This window comes from Haliaeetus albicilla, chromosome 12 (genome assembly GCF_947461875.1).
Source record: "Haliaeetus albicilla chromosome 12, bHalAlb1.1, whole genome shotgun sequence".
Lineage (NCBI taxonomy): Eukaryota > Metazoa > Chordata > Aves > Accipitriformes > Accipitridae > Haliaeetus > Haliaeetus albicilla.
The window spans coordinates 6731400-6747188 of NC_091494.1; the positions used below are offsets into that span (position 1 = coordinate 6731400).

The 15789-nt window shown below is 51.0% G+C and overlaps 3 protein-coding genes across 8 annotated transcripts in view; 1 reads left to right on the plus strand and 2 right to left on the minus strand.

Annotated features, from left to right (window-relative positions):
- Positions 1-66: 66 nt before the first annotated feature.
- Positions 67-6500, minus strand: UBL7 (ubiquitin like 7). Of its 3 annotated transcripts, XM_069797824.1 has the most exons (12): positions 6480-6500; positions 5795-6024; positions 5138-5257; positions 4402-4484; positions 4199-4283; positions 3456-3513; positions 2785-2918; positions 2268-2317; positions 1393-1560; positions 1035-1157; positions 497-660; positions 67-373 (listed from the first exon to the last, which is right to left on the minus strand). In XM_069797824.1, exons 2-11 carry the CDS (start codon positions 5976-5978, stop codon positions 523-525), a joined length of 1143 nt encoding a protein of 380 aa, XP_069653925.1. In that variant the 5' UTR covers positions 5979-6024; positions 6480-6500; the 3' UTR covers positions 67-373; positions 497-522. The 3 variants fall into 3 exon arrangements, with proteins under 3 accessions (XP_069653925.1, XP_069653924.1, XP_009919023.2); XM_069797823.1 differs by having other exon boundaries at positions 67-660; XM_009920721.2 differs by lacking the exon at positions 6480-6500 and adding an exon at positions 6174-6419 and having other exon boundaries at positions 67-660.
- Positions 6501-6927: 427 nt separating this feature from the next.
- On the minus strand, positions 6928-9105 carry LOC104312470 (actin, cytoplasmic type 5). Its single transcript, XM_069797826.1, has 2 exons — positions 9019-9105; positions 6928-8433 (listed from the first exon to the last, which is right to left on the minus strand). Exon 2 carries the CDS (start codon positions 8420-8422, stop codon positions 7292-7294), a length of 1131 nt encoding a protein of 376 aa, XP_069653927.1. The 5' UTR covers positions 8423-8433; positions 9019-9105; the 3' UTR covers positions 6928-7291.
- A 281-nt stretch (positions 9106-9386) lies between these two features.
- Positions 9387-15789, plus strand: part of ARID3B (AT-rich interaction domain 3B) — a 37152-nt gene continuing 30749 nt past the window's right edge. For 2 of the 4 annotated variants that reach the window (XM_069797827.1, XM_069797831.1), the window contains exons 1-3: positions 9391-9481; positions 9890-10097; positions 12237-12901. In XM_069797827.1, the coding sequence (XP_069653928.1) occupies positions 12326-12901 (576 nt within the window). In that variant the 5' untranslated portion in view covers positions 9391-9481; positions 9890-10097; positions 12237-12325. The other 2 variants (XM_069797828.1, XM_069797829.1) reach the window with 2 other exon arrangements.

The following is a 15789-nucleotide window of genomic DNA, read 5'->3' on the forward strand; positions in this document are numbered from 1 at the left end:
GCAATGAGCACATTGCCTCACAGATCTGGAACATAACCCAGGACAGATCACAATCCAAACAACAGGCAAGTGAATATAGTCCATTTAATACAGTTAAACACAGCGGGACCACAACAGCAAAACAAGATAGACTGAGGCATGTCAGGTGGGCAGGAATGGAAGAACAGGCAGGAAAATGTGTTGACGGATCTAAGACTGCGGAACCATAGGTGCCGCATCTCTCCAACACAGAGCCACCTCTTTCTCCATGCTGGACAAAGTTCTGAGGTCTTGTCTCTGGTGGCCAGGAGGAGGAGATTGGAGAGAGGTATCTGGATCTGGAGGAGCTGCCCTCAGCATGGTTAGTGCTCTCAAACAGGAGTGCACTGCCCACCTGCAAGGAAAGGAGCAGCCACCCCAACTGCTCCATGCTGGAAAGAGGAACCCCAGTGCAGAGAAGAGTTTCAGGGCCAAGTCCCAGACCAAGGAATGTCACAGCTGCCTCAGTGCAACTCACCAGTCCAGCCTCTCCTGCCCAAAAAGCTAGGGAGCCCCACCAGCAAAGATGAGCTCCAGGGCAGCCTGAATGTCCCCTCCAGTGGCCTGCAGGGCTCGGAGACTTAGCTCATCATCGTGTATGCCCATGTCTCGCAGCTGCTGAAGCTGTGGTTGCCACTGGCTCTACAGACAGGAAACAAAGGCAGCTAAGGGTAGGTACAAGAGTCCAAGCAGAGACAAAACAGCCTTCTCCACAGCCCACTCTTCCACACTGCATTCTCCCACTTCTCTCTAGCTCACAAGTGCAATGCCAAGTGTGCAAACAGATCTGGAAAGCTCAAAGTCTTGCTGCAAACTCCCCAAATCCACCAGCCCACCCTCCCAGTACTTTTGCTTAGGTCTATCATGCCTCCTGCAAGAAGCGCTTCTCCAGTGATGTCCCTTTCAGCTTAATGTGCTGCCACAGGAGGCAACTGGAAGAACCACCTCCACCCTGCAACACTCAATGCGGTACGGGGCTTTCACAGGCTCCTGAAGGAAAAGGCTGTGACACTGACCTGCAGGCTGGGCTGCCCTGAGGCCTGCAGGGCATGCTGCAAGGCCTGGCTGAAGAGGTCATTGGTGATGGGTGTTCCTGACTGGACACTGGATGACATTGGGGAGGTCCCAGAGGAGTGACCCTAGGAGGAAACAAGTTGTACATGGATCAGGAGAACACTTGTCACAGGAACCAGAGCCAGCACAGAGCAACGCCTGCTGCACCCCACCATCACGCCTCCTTGAGACTGTATGGAGAACTCAGCCATAAGAAAATAAAGCAGCAAGGGCCCCCAGACCTGAGTGGGGCTTGCACTCAGTCAAGCACTGGTTTTACAGCCCAGGAGGATCTCCCTAGCTGCTGCACTGCCATTGTACCTGGGTGCCAGGCGTGGGTGTGTGGGAGCTGCTCTCTGGGGTGCTTGCCAGTGCCAGCGCGGTTGCCAGCTCGCTCTGCGTGATCGGCCGGGGTCCAGCAGCCCCAGCATAGCCAAGGGAAGCTGGGCGGGAACCAGAAGTGCTGCTGGATGGTGTAGATCTTGTGCTCTGCGTGGAGGAAAAAAAAACCCCAAAACAACAACAACAACAACAACAACAACAAAAAACCCACCTCTGATGCTGGTGTCCATGTCCCAGTAAAATCTGGCTCATGTGCTCATTCCCAGGGATTTCTTTCCTACAATACTTAAAACTCACAAGTGGAGAACTTTTAAAAAATAAACATGACAGAATGGGATGTGCTTTTTTCCACAAACTCAGCTATTACAAAACTGCAGAAGATGTTAATGTACCATCCATCAGCTTAAAGACAAAGTATTACTAGACTGTAACAAAACAGTTAGCTGTTGACAGGCACTTTTTCAGCCTAAACATGCAATTTCTCTTACAAAATACTTTGTCCTTTGGAGAGGAAAACCTTCTTACATCACAGAAGGAGGGCAGGAACCAACACTCCCATGCTTCTCAGCCATGCTTATCTGTGCACAACTATCTCTGCATCAATTTAGCTATGAAGGTGTTTACTCTCAGGACAAGTGCAGTTCCAAGTAGTGCTTCTGCATTCTTCTGTTGTGACCTTACCTCAGCACTCAAGAAAATACTAACATGAACAGCACCCAAGCACGCCACAATGTTTGTCTCCACAATATCCCTAGGACCAGAACAGCTCGTGCCACTCATGAGACGGGAAGAGAGAAAACTTAAACCCGTATTGCAAGTCCCAAACTGCCATTCCACCTGACCTGGCCACTTACCTGGTGGAAGTCGTCTTCATCATCAGAGAGACCTTCAAACAGAAAGCCACCTGCCAACAGAAAAAGAGAATCAAGAGATGTAGAAAACAGGGTGCTGGTCAGAATTAGGCACCAGATAAGAATCCCGTGGAGTCCTTGGCCATGCAGCCAGGCTCAGCCCCAGCTGTCCTAACGCACTGGTTAGGACAGAGGCCGCAGCACCAACAAGTTCACATGCAGCAGGTCAGTGGAAGACAGGTCAGGCCCATCATTTGCACAAAACAGAGGCCACAGCACTCTGCTACCAACAGTCATTATACACACTTGGTTGGGAGAGGTCCTGAGGCCAAAGTGCCCCAGATGAGTCTCACACAGTGCAGAATCTCTCAAACCACAGTGCATGTTTCTAGCTCAGGAACCCAAACCTCTTTTCCTTCCAGCCTGGGGATGACTCTGTCAGTACAGCACAAATTTGCCTGTAAATCCTGCAGTGCATCATTTCTGCAGGTTCCCCACTCATCTGTGTGGCTGAATGTACCTGGCATGTCCCGGTAGGAGCCGGAGGACATGCCTCGGGAGGACGTCTCTGGGGCTGGGAGAGGGGTGCTGCCAGCCACTGAGTGCAGAACAAGGACAATGGCATTCACAAGCGCAGGGTGAGCTGGGATTAGCCTGGAGAGAAAGAGCAGAAGGATGAATACTGTACACAGGGAAACTAAGACATCAGCAGCTCAATATTGACAAAGAACTTATGGCATAGCCATCCCCACTGGCTGCACCAACACCACTGCCTTTGGCTGTCCAGAAACACACACCTCCCCACATTGCTCCACGCAGCTGAAGAAGCTGGAGCTCCTTGATACCATGTTGACCCTCCCATGGTAAACATCTCCCATATGCTCTCAGGGGAGCAACTTTGCTGTGAGCAACCAGATCCAGGCTTGAACCCACTATCTGGAGGCAACGATGGCCCTGTCTCTCACTAAATATCCTTTGGTTTAATCCAACAGTGGAGGTAGATGTGTATCAAAGTATCAGCTCCCTCTTTCCTGCTGCTGAGGAGGAAGTGTCCTATCCTGAGTCTCTGGCCTGGTGTACCTGTACTGGCAGGCAGGAGCAGAACTCTTTCTCCCACACAGAGAGAAGCAGTCTATACAACAGTGCAACAAAGGCATTGCTTAGTCACTGCACCAGCTTATGTGAACTTACGTGTCCAGCATGTTGGGGTCTGCAAACACTGAAAAGAGATCCTTGTCCTGTAGGACTCCTGGAAGGGATCAGGAAACGTGACAAGTAAGAGACAGGATACAAGAAACAGGAGCCACTCAAACAAGAGTCATGGGAAAAAACAGAAGAATAAATTGTTTTTCAGGAACTGAGTCACTAGCAGACACCATAAAAACTCTATTATTGTTCTCTCTGAAGCCTTTTACGTCTTCCTGGAGAGACTCTTGATCACAGCCACACACCCAAGGGATGGGGCTTTCCCAGCAGATCCCACAGGCTGTGCTCCAGCACGGACAGCTCCACCTTAAGGGCAGGATCAAATCTGGCACCCAGCTCACTCCAGCCCGGCTGTGACCACATCCCATATTCCACCTGCCTCACAGCAATGTGCCAAAAAGGCTAGTAGCATCCCAGGCCAGAACAAGCAAGCTAGATTTAATGAACATTTTTGTAACACTTTGCGGCAGGGTGAAAGCATCCATCCCCACTGCTCTCCTCTGGGCTCCATGTTGCCTAATCCTTTCAAAGCCAGCATCCATCCCCAAACGTTACCAACGGAGGACAGCTCTGACCCCTGAGTAGGGACCGACTTTTATGCTCCACAAAGGGACTGACAAGGCACTTTCTCTAGAGAAAGTGAACTCTCCCGTCCCTGTGTCAGGAATTAAACACGGGCTATCTTTATTTGGCTTTCCTCAGATCCTCTGGATCACACCTGGACTCACCCAAAGCAACAGGGTCGCTGCTGAGGCCGGGAGTAGCTACAATGATCTGATCCAGCGACTCCTTGTTCCCCAGCATTTTGAAGACCTGTCGGAGAAATTAGAGAACAGCAGCATTGCACAACAAGGCTCCACCATGGGAGTCTCTTCACAAAGAGGGGACAGACAAAAGACACCCAGACAGCACAGTATGAAGCCCTACTCACTGCGTCTCTGTAGGCAGGACTGCTGTGCAGGGCAGTGTGAAGGACCCGGAACTCCCGTACTGCTGCCACCTTATCCACAGGCTCTGAGGGAGAAAAAACAACAGAACAAAATGTGGTTCTCCCTCTGTCAGCTTTAATAGCCATTCTGCATGCCACTGGGACTTCCATGCTGCAGTAGCAGTAGTGATTCTTCAATGCCCCTGGATTCAGCTAACTCAGAGAAGAAGGGCACAGACTAATGATTGTGAATGTCTCAGTACATTTACCACGGCGTAACAACTGCACTCTCAGCTTCCAGATATAGATGTATCCTACACCTACAAAAGGAGCTGTATTAAAGTAACAACTCTAAACCAACCCATCTTATTCTACAGTCAGACAGATTAGGAACGCACGCAAGCCTGCTCATCCCTCAAGCTGAGTAACCAGTCGCTTTGTTCCTGGTTCTCTGGCAACACCCTAAAATTGGTCACAGTCAATTAAGGAAAGGATACTCGCTCTCCACATTACATAGCTTATTCCTGAACTCTTCCATCAGCGAGAAAACATAACACTCATTTACTGCTGTTAGAGGTAGAGCGTTCCCACACAAACATATCAATCAATTCCTCCTCCAAACCTCACATCAGCCTCACAGAAACAAATCACAAGAGAAGCTGTTCCTCAGTCACAAGAGCCCCACACCAAACACATCCCGAGGAGATCCAAGCAGTAACCCACACTGCCTCCGCCTCACCTGGCTTCTGATCAGGCTCAGGCCAGGACTTGCGCAGGACATGAACAGTGGAGCCAGACTGGATACCATAAAAATCAAGCGTCTGGTCATCCCTCAGCTTACGGCCACAGTAGATCAGATCTAGGAGAGAGAAACATCTAAAGATAAACAGCTATGGCACACTCAGAAAGGGCCTGGGGTCTTTAAGTGAGGACTGCCTGGGGGTTATTGCTCCACATGTGCAGCTGCTTCACCTGGTCAGCAGCACAGGGACTCTGTAACACAGGGAAATTATGGAGCTGAGATTCATGGAGGGCATTGTGGAGCCGAGACTCACAGAATGTGACTTTGCCACCTCCTTTAGAGGAGCTGACCTCTCTCAGTTCTCATAAGAGATCTCACAAGGACACATTGGTATTAGCAAGTCGGAAGGTTTCTTAACAAGGGCACTGATGCTGCAGGAGCACTGTGATCCCAAGCAAATGCAGAACAAACCATCCAAATCACAAGGTCCCAAGACCACTACGGCACAGCAGAGTCTCTGGAGCGTGCTTTGAGCTCCCACGCCATGCTATCTGGTTGTGCCAAGTCTTCCCACCAGCCCAACACCACTAACAGAAGGAGGAAGAGGGTGGCCCCAAGCGGTAGGACTTTGACACGACCCACGCAGGCACCTACCGATGAGCTCAGGGTCTGGGACAGACTCCTGCAGCTTGCCGGTGATGAGCTGCTTGAGGTACGAGATGCTGCATCCACCGAGCGGGCATTCTCCCAGCTCTGTCTCCGGCAAACGTAAGATGGATTTGGGAGCCAGCGGCTGATCCGCCAGCTTCACCGCGATGTGCCACTCCGGCAGGGACATTTCAGCCTTCTCACTGAACCTAAGCCAACCTAAGACCCGCAAAGCTCTGGAAAGGGAGGAAAACCAGCCGAAGTGAGACTCTCCGTTAACCAGACAAACGCCTTATAAATTCAGAGGCCTCATCCTTGCTGGGACGCACACGGAAAATTAACAGGAGGCCTGACCAACACACAGCCGTGTTTTTTAGGCTCCTACCTCGGTCTTAAGCTGTGTCTGAAGCTACAGGGAAGGCAGAAACACCGCTGCTAGCTTCAACACTCAGCCGAGGAAGAAGAGATGCCAAGAGCAAGGCCCAGCCCGGTTCTCCTGGCGGGTACACCCCCCACCGGGCCACCCTCCACCCCCCGAAAGCCCCGTTTCCCGGCACAGAAACGGTGGAGCAGAGGGGGCATGCGGGGCAAGACGCCCGTGGCTGTTCAGCGATGGGTCCCAGCAGTGCCAGACCCCCACCCCCCCAGGCCCCCCAAACCCCCGACCGCCCCTCAGCTCCGCTCTACCCACATCCCCGGGGCGCGCCGGAAGCGGAAGTGCTGCGCGGCTGCGCGCTGCACCCTGGGAAACGGAGTCCCGCCAGAGGGAGGCGGTGCGTTACCGCTGGGCGACTCCGCGGTAGAGAATCTGTGCCAAGGCACCAACTTTTTTTCCGACAAGAAGAGCCGTTCGCGTTCTAAAAAAAGCCCAGTTACCATGAAAGTACAAGGCGGCGGCGAGGGCCACATACCGGTCAAGCCTTCCTCCCCGACAGCTCTTAAAATGGGTCTGCACCACGCACGGCAGCTTTAAATGGTGCCCCGACGCTGTTTGTACAGCGTTTACCCCAGATTTTGTTTCCTAAGCTTTAAGCAGGCAGCTAGAAGGCAGGTTTGGGTCCAAAAACCTACATATTGACCACTAATTCTTTGTAGCCGGGAGATCCAGAGCCCACCCTGAAAGGAAGCAAAATAACCCCTTACAGTTTTTAAGCCTAAGAAGTTTATTTGTTTTCCTACAAAGGAGCCAGCCGTGACAAACTGCAAGGTTACAAGTCTAACTTTAGTGTCATCCTACCCGTGTTACACAGGAAAAGTGAACAGCCCTCCATCTACTTCCAAACCCCAGAGAGCCATGAGGAAGAAGAGCAGCTAGCCAGCCATGAGAGAACTACAGCCTAACAGGCCATTAATATGCACGTGTCACTACTCGGTACCTTGACATAACTAGTTAAGGGATAAAATAAGTAACAGTCGAACAATTCTGGTCCAACGTGGAAGGAGGAGGTTGCCCCAGCACACGTCCCAGCGAGGACGGCCCTCAGGTGACTGCCAGCAGTCCCTCTAGAAGCACTTGCGATGGACAATGGAGGGGCCGGACTCATCATATTCCTGCTTGCTGATCCACATCTGCTGGAAGGTGGAGAGAGATGCCAGGATGGAGCCGCCGATCCAGACAGAGTATTTACGCTCCGGCGGGGCAATAATCTTGATCTTCATGGTGCTGGGTGCCAGGGCCGTGATTTCCTTCTGCATCCTGTCAGCGATGCCGGGGTACATGGTGGTACCCCCTGACAGCACGGTGTTGGCATACAGGTCCTTCCGGATGTCCACGTCGCACTTCATGATGGAGTTGAAGGTGGTCTCGTGGATGCCGCAGGACTCCATGCCCAGGAAGGAGGGCTGGAATATGGCCTCAGGGCATCGGAAACGCTCGTTCCCGATGGTGATCACCTGCCCGTCGGGCAGCTCGTAGCTCTTCTCCAGGGAGGAGGACGAGGCCGCCGTGGCCATCTCCTGCTCAAAGTCCAGCGCAACGTAGCAGAGCTTCTCCTTGATGTCCCGCACAATCTCTCTCTCAGCCGTGGTGGTGAAGCTGTAGCCCCGCTCAGTGAGGATCTTCATGAGGTAGTCAGTCAGGTCGCGGCCAGCCAAGTCAAGACGCAGGATAGCGTGGGGCAGTGCGTAGCCTTCATAGATGGGCACGGTGTGGGTGACGCCATCCCCAGAGTCCATGACAATGCCAGTGGTGCGGCCAGAGGCATAGAGGGACAGCACAGCCTGGATGGCTACATACATAGCTGGGGTGTTGAAGGTCTCGAACATGATCTGGGTCATCTTCTCTCGGTTGGCCTTTGGGTTTAGGGGGGCCTCAGTGAGCAGGACGGGGTGCTCCTCTGGGGCAACACGCAGCTCATTGTAGAAGGTGTGGTGCCAGATCTTCTCCATGTCATCCCAGTTGGTGACGATGCCATGCTCAATGGGGTACTTCAGGGTGAGGATGCCCCTCTTGCTCTGGGCCTCATCCCCCACATAGCTGTCCTTCTGCCCCATGCCCACCATGACACCCTGATGCCGGGGACGTCCCACAATGGAGGGAAACACAGCACGGGGGGCATCGTCCCCTGCAAAGCCTGCCTTGCACATGCCAGAGCCATTGTCCACCACAAGGGCAGCGATCTCCTCATCCGCCATGCTGACCAGGCCTGAGGTGAGTAGGAACACGGAGGTGTCAGAGTCCCTCCTCAGAGGGAACACAGCAGGAACAGCAAGGAGCCCTGACACTTGCCCCCATGTGCTATGCGCCCCAGAGGATTTAATGCACTAGGGAGCCCCAACAGCAGTACTGAGGGATCTAAGGCAAGAGGGGATATGGAGAAATCCTGAAAGTTTGCCCCCACAGAGTCCTCAGGGCCTAAGTGGAGAAGAGGTGCCAGGCAGGCATAATATTTATTTATTTCCCCCAAAGCACACACATATATAGAGAAGACAGAAAGACAAGCACAGACCCTTCCCACTCCCTCCCCAGGGACCTGAGGTAGACCGATAGGTACTAAGCAGCAGGGACCCCCAACACAGACACTCACTCCCCTACCCCCACCCAAAAAAATACACCTTTACCACAGACCTGAGGGAAACAAAAGCCCTAACACAAAAAAAAACCCCTTCCCCTTTCCCTCCCGGGGTCCGAATAGACAGTGAAAACCCCCAGAAGACCCGAAAGGATGGAGGAGAAAAGCCCGGGGGGGGGAGGGGGGGGAGAGGCTGGCAGCCGCCACCTCAGCCCTCACCTGCGCGCGCTCCCTCAGCCCTCCTCAGCGACTGCCGGGCCCACCCCCCCGCGCGCGCCCTTTTCTAGCCCGCCCCGCCCACCCCCCCCGAACCCGCCTCTCGCTTCGCTATTTAATTGGCTCCCGGTCCAGCCCCGCCCTCCTTTTCCTCCTCCCCCTTCTCAAGCCGTTTCCGGGTGCGGGGGGGGGGGGGAGCTGTCGCTGTTCGCTTCTTCCGTTGCCGTGAGGCCGTACCCGGAAGTAAGGCGGGCACTTCCGTTGCTGGGGTACCGCCTCCCCCGCCCCCGTTTCCGGCCTGAGCCGAGGAGGGGCGGTGTGGGGTTGTGTGTGTGTGTGTGCGTGTGCGGCGGGGGGGGGGGGTGGGGGGGGAAAAGGAAAAAGGAAAGGAAAGAGGTTGCGCTGCGGGCGGAGCCGAGGCGGCCGCGCACGGCCGGCAGCGACCCGCTCCCGGGGCCCGCGGGAGGTAACGGCCCCGGTGGGGGGGCTGAGGAAAAGGGGAGGGGAAGGCTGAGGAAAAGTGGGGGGGGGGGGGTGAGGAGGGAGGGGGCGCTACCGGGGAAATGGCGGCGGGGGGGGCCGCGGGGTTGTGGTTCCTGGGGCCAGGCCTGTACCCGGGGGGCCGGTACCGAAGCGTGGAGGGGGTGGGTTGGAGCTCACCGGCTTCTTTGGTCCGGTTTTTGGGGGGGGGGCGGGTACAGCCGCCCTTTCGCGGGTAGGTTCCCTTGGCGGGGGGGGGTTAGTGTTGCTTAGGGGAGGTCTCCGGTAAAACCGGGGGGGGGGGGGGGCGTTAATGGAGTTGTTTACCACCCCGGGAGACCTCTCCCTTCCTCGGGGCCGGGAGGCTGCTCATCTCACCCTTTAACTCTTTCAGGTGGTTTCCGCTTGGAAAAACCTCTTTCCAAGCGCTGCTGGCGCAGAGGCAGGCGTTTTCCTAATTACGCTAGATAAAAATTCAGATCAAGGGGCTTCTTTAATTAAAGGGCTCTCCCAGGGATTAAAAGCTGCACAAAGGCTGGTGCGTGAGGACCTGAAGGTTGAACTGAATCCTTTCGCTGCCTGGGTTGGGAGAGACGCGGAAAGTAAGCAAATATCCATGCTGAGGGGTAAAATGGATGTTAAAACCTGGAGCGGTTTAATGTTATTAATTAGTCTAGTTGCAGTTGTGATCTTAAACTCTGTCCCGATATTGTGACTTAATTATTTGCTGTGAGAAACGCGTCCCCTCATTGACTTAAAACTCGCCGTAAAGTTGGCTGTGCCTCTCCACACTAACATCGATACTTGCTGAGGGCATGTTCCCCGTATCCAAAATTCATCTTTTTGGAGGCTTGCGAGGTTTGAGCTGGGCTCTGATGAAAACCCTCGGCAGCCGCGCATAAATCCTGCCGAAACCTGCCACACGCTATTGTACCTGAACTCCAGGAAATACGCGGGCGCTGCATACCAGGGTGTTGCTGCACCTGAGGTGTGTTTGCTCGGCATGTTAACCGAGTATCAGGTCATTTATTATCGTTAATGTACCCGAGGCATGTATTAACTGCACGCCCTGCTGAATGTCCCCCAGGCAAGAGAGGTGACACCTCACCCGTGCCTCAGGTGCAACAATATACAGCAAGGTGTGGGCTGTAGGTTCTCTAGCCTGGTTTATGGTTGCTGTTGCAACACCGGCACCAGTTCATTGTTGCTTTACCAGAGGAGGGTGTGTGTGGAGCTTGGCCAGATGGTGTATTGTGCCTGCCGAAGGAGTCTAAGACTCTTTTCAGCTGCCAGGTAATGCATTATTGCTCCTGACATTCAAACCACTAATCCACTTTATATTGTTTCATTTGCAAGCTAAAGCTATGCTGCTGCCTGCTAGATAAAAATGCAAATGCACCAGCCAGGCTTTTCATTTTGGTGATGGGCTGTTATTTAGCACAGGGAAGAGTTTGCAGAGGAAAAATTAGTTGGGCATCGTAGCTCGAGGGCGCTCTGTACGAGAGAGCGTCTGACAACCTTAGAGGAAGACTTGGAGTTGTGCTAAGGATGCTCGAAGTTGTCTTTCACTTTTAAAACTGGTGTCTGGTAGGTTATTTGTCGTTTTAGAACAGAACTGTGTCTGTTTTGAAAATGTGTGTTAGCGAAATAGTCTCTTTTTTCAAGTATGTGGCTTTAATAGCACAGTGCTGGTTGTAAACAGGGTGGTGGGAGGTGGCCAGGAGACTCTGTAGCTTGTTTGTAGTTGGCCTTTCCTTTGTTTCTCCAAGCCGACTGTATTTTGATATCAATGAACCTTGAAGGGCAGCAAGCGAGACCTGTTTAAGCATCTTTTTACATAAAAAAAGCTGAGAAGGACCATCTTTGTCAACAGGTCCAGTTTGTGACACAAAGTCCAAAATATACATGCTGATTTTAATGGTTGGGGATTACAGGCGTAGTCATCTTTCTAGGATTTACTCTAGATCAGAGTGGTATTTCTGACTGCGGTCTCTTCTGTTGGTCTTTGCTCAAGAGGAGGCTAGTGCTGGCTCAGCATGGGCTTGCTGCAGGTCAAAATGGAGAGCTAGGAAAGGCTGTCCTTCGGCTGGGAAAATCGAAGGGAGGCCATGGCCGGGGCTTGAGATGCACTGGGAACCAGAGGCAGGAGTTGCTTGGCGCTCAGCGGTCTGTTTCAGGCTACAGTGGTCTTGTCTCGCTCTCCTGGGGCAAAATAATGGCTGAATATAGGGGGTTTTTAAAGGCAGACATATAAAGTGTAAAGAATTTAGTAATGTAAGGAAAAGAATTTAGAGATGACTGTTGTGTGATAAATTACTGCCCATTTTTTAATAGAAATATGGTCAAGCTTATCACCCTGACTGTCTCCTTTTAAGGTAGTATTTTCAGAAGCACCAAACCCTAGATGTTAAACCTAACATTTCAAAAGTAATTATTTAGGAAGTGTGGAAGGATTCTGACAGAAAAATGAACTGTTGGGACCGTGGACAAAGGCATTTCAGATGCTGTCTTTGGGGTATACGAAACTGAGGTTATAGCGAATGTGTTCAGCTTGAAAATACAATTAAACAGTCTGAAAATTGAATGCAAGTTTGAGCCTGAGGCTGTTAAACATGAAGCTGATTGTTTCACGGTCTCCTGCACAGGAAAGAGTATTGGCTTTGCACTCTATTTATCCTCTTCCTGGGGAAAAGATGAAAGCATTTTATATTCATACGGACAAATATTTGTCTATCTTTCAGATTCTGACAGTCTCCCAAGGTCGGGGCTTGAACCCTGCCAGATAAAGTCAAAAACGCCCCCCTCTTTTCCCAGCCATGCAAACTGCGGGATGAAGCTGGAAGCTGTGGTCGAGCAGCTGCAGAAGCAGCAGCAGAAGCAGCAAGCGCCTCTGCAGATGGATTCCAGGGAGAGACAGCAGAGGCAGATGAGAGAAGCCCAGCTGCTCTACACTCAGCAGCTGGCTGTGCAGCAGGCTGTCCTAGCAGCCACATCTGGCAGGGCTTCGGGTGGCTCTGCTGTTGGTCCCTTGGCCAGAGGCCCACCTGCAGCCGGAGCTACGCGGGCTTTTGATCAGAGCAGCATGAATTCGGAGCCAGAAGAGGAGGAGGAAGAAGACGAGGAAGAGGAGGAGGAGGAGGAGGAAGGGGGTTTGGAAGGTGGAGATCTTGAGGATGGTGCTAATGTGACTGGGAAAGAAACCTGCTCTGCTCTGAAATATTTTCATGCTCCCAAAGTTGCCCATCACAACCAAAGAGTGGCCTCTACCTCTAATCCTCTTCCGGCTTCAGGGCACCAGCGGGGACAACAGGGCAAAGAAGAACAGGGTAAAGACACTACTAAGCAACCATATTCCGGTTCCCCGTCTGGACGCCAGAACTGGCGGTTGGATGAGCAGCTCAAACAGGTCAGTGTTAACATTACTTCCTTCTGAATAAGAATGACCATATTCAGTCAGACTGAGGATTTCTTTAGCCCAGTGTCCTGTTACAAGCACTGGCTGTTTGCAAGTGCTTTGGAAAGAGTGCGAGAACCAGGCACGTGCAGAGCGATGCTTCCCTGGTGTACACTTCCAGGTTTATCCTTTTATAAAGAGATTTCGCAAGAGCTTGATTTGCTTTACAGATACAGATTTTCAGCTAATAATATAGAAACCCCAACCTGTCAGAACCTTTGTGGGGAGGTAGAGGTTTGATCTTTGGCTTGGTTATCTTCTATCTCACTGCTGCTGTGCCATTCAGAATGGAACAGGCTGGTGTTATATTTATTTTTGGTGCAGACACTTGCCTGCTAATGTCTCACTCAAGTTATTTCACGTAAGACATCTATAACGCCTTTGTGTCAGACCTCTGGGATGCTGCAACTGGGGCTAGATTTCTGGTTGGTGGTGCAGGCAGGCAGCGAAGAGTGCATGTCCTGCCACTGATCCTGTGAGTAAGCAGAGCCACTTTGTATTTCATGTGTGGGAAGGAAGGAGCTAACTTGCTCCTGCTTGGTTTTGGTAGGAGGTTAATTCTATGTCTGAATGAAGAATTACTAGTCCTTGTAGATAAATGCCAGAGGATCAAGATTTCTGTTCTTTGTTCTAAGTGGGTATTTCAGTTGATGTAGCACTTGTGTGCTCTTTTGTTACAGACCTAACTCAAGCAGACTTTCGGAGAGGTTTACAGCATTTATGTGCATTGAAATTGAGCCAAAGGATGACACGGTTTAAATAAAGAAAAAAAGCTGGACTTAATTGTCCTTTTCTGCAGATGTTAGCCTGAGTGCAAAGAGGGTTAGGTTTTGCTTCAGATAGTTCTTTGCGGTAAGAAACCTTGTATGGGCAAAAACAGAGCTGGTTTTTCTTTCCCTCCTGCAAACCCTGTGAAGTAAAAAAGCTGGAGCTGCTTTGTGGTGGCTGGTGAACCAGAGGTGTTTGAACGGTTGCTGTGGATGCTCAGGGCAGGCTCTCCTCTTAGCTGTTGGTCACATGCATAAGATGATTTGTTTTATGCTGTCACAGGCAGCAGGTTGAGGAGGAACTGCTAAAGCTCAGCAAGCTTTATTTCTTTTCCCATTCCATTTAGTGTGGCCTGTAGGCTCCTGCCCAGCTGCTCCTGCAAAACTGTACCAATTTGGTGTTTCTTCACCAAGGCTTGTGCGAGGAACTCCTCTAAATTGCCAGGTGAATGGCATTTGTACTATTGGTGCTATAAAGCATGCTAGCAAAGCAGCCCTGGTGCATGGGATGCAGCAGGCAACCAGTTGCTGCTGTGTTTTCTCTGTGCTTGCCTCTCAAGAGGGGTTGGGCTGAAAAAAAGAGCTACTCAAGCTGCTGTAGGGAAATGAAGTGGGTATGTCGCTCAGGGGACAGTCACTAGAGAATTTGCTTCAGAATTTACTGGATTGGGAGTGACTGGCAAAAACTTCCTCTTTCAGTTCTCTGGGTGGAGAATAGTAGGCAGGACTCTGGTGTTAGGGGGATCACTTTCTAAAAAAACACCAATAAACTTAGCATTAGTCTTTGGCTGTTTTTATTTCTAGCTCAGCCGGTGCTAATAAGCATGTCATTGTGCTTCTTTCCAATACTTGCTTATCTTGTGAGAGTCCTGTGAATCTTAATTAATAGGCTTGATTCCTAGGTCATTTGCCCTGTTCTGGGAAGACAAATAACCTTAAATGTGCCAGATCTGGTCTTAGCTGATGTGGAATAGCAAAAAACACACAAACAAAAAACCCAAAACTGTTTTACAGTTGGCATACTGTGCACTAATACTTACCCAGTTACTTTGGCCCACTTCAGCAGTAATCAAGTCTTTTGGTAGTAGGTTGCAGCTTTGATTTCAGGCCAACTTATTCTGGAAGCCAAAGTGCACAAAGCTTCACCAGGAAGCAAAACTAAAAGAAAAACTCTCTTGCTTCTGTGTTAAAGTAATCTGTTTCACTGCTGGGGAGGCAGACAGTACAGCAGTAAAGAAAGGAATTAGAGGAATTCATGGACATCAAGTTAAGGAATGGATTATAAAGGAATATCAGGGATGTGCTGTGCTACAACAGTTCTGGATGGTGGGAAAGTATGGCAGGTTCCCATGTTGTCCTGAAATACTGTCTCCTGGTACTGTCATTGAAGATGGAGTACTGGGCTAGATGGTCTGCCCCAGCAAGGCATAGCTTATATTCGTAGTCATGCTGGTGAACGATGTTATTAAGGTGCTATGGCGTGCTCAAAAGGCCATGTTGAAGTGCCCAATATTAGTGATGCGGGTGCAGTATATTCACCTTGAGTAGGGTAAATATTGCAGATCAGCTTGTTTGCATTCACCAGTGAAGTCTGCATACCAGGGAGTAAAAATTTAACTCCACTATACCAGTTCAGAGCTGGTGAGCAGGGGGCTGTGTGGAGGTAGGAATAAACTGGGTGAGCAGACAGGAAGAACTGTTAGCTGGCATGATTGCAAAGGGGCAGAAATGTGTGAGCAACTGTGGACTGTCCGCATAATTCTGTATGCTAAATGGTAGCACGCTGCCCCAGTGTGAGCCTAGCTTGAAATTTTTCATTTCAAAGGCATACTTTAAAGATACTGGGCTTTTTCTTCTGTCTTTGTCTAAAATGGTTGTGTTGGGCAGAAAAAACAGGATCAAATGCAGAAGTGCCTGCATTCTCCAGTTTGTTTTTGAAATGATTCTTGAACTTGCCTTTTTTTTTAGCGTCTGTTCAGATATGGAGGCTAATAACCAGTTAGTATACACTGCTCCCAGCTAGCTCTGCTCTGTGAGTATTTGTGGTATGCATAATGGCTGTTGCTTGCAGAA

Bases quoted from the DNA above. Each gene is read 5' to 3' on its own strand.
- UBL7 (XM_069797824.1), bottom strand. From the start codon at position 5,978: ATGTCCCTGCCGGAGTGGCACATCGCGGTGAAGCTGGCGGATCAGCCG. The intron at 3,514-4,198 runs GTGAGTCCAGGT...GATCCCTTCCAG, and splicing joins CAGCGACCCTGTTGCTTTGG to GAGTCCTACAGGACAAGGAT. The intron at 1,158-1,392 runs GTACAATGGCAG...GTTTCCTCCTAG, and splicing joins CACCCACGCCTGGCACCCAG to GGTCACTCCTCTGGGACCTC.
- LOC104312470 (XM_069797826.1), bottom strand. From the start codon at position 8,422: ATGGCGGATGAGGAGATCGCTGCCCTTGTGGTGGACAATGGCTCTGGC.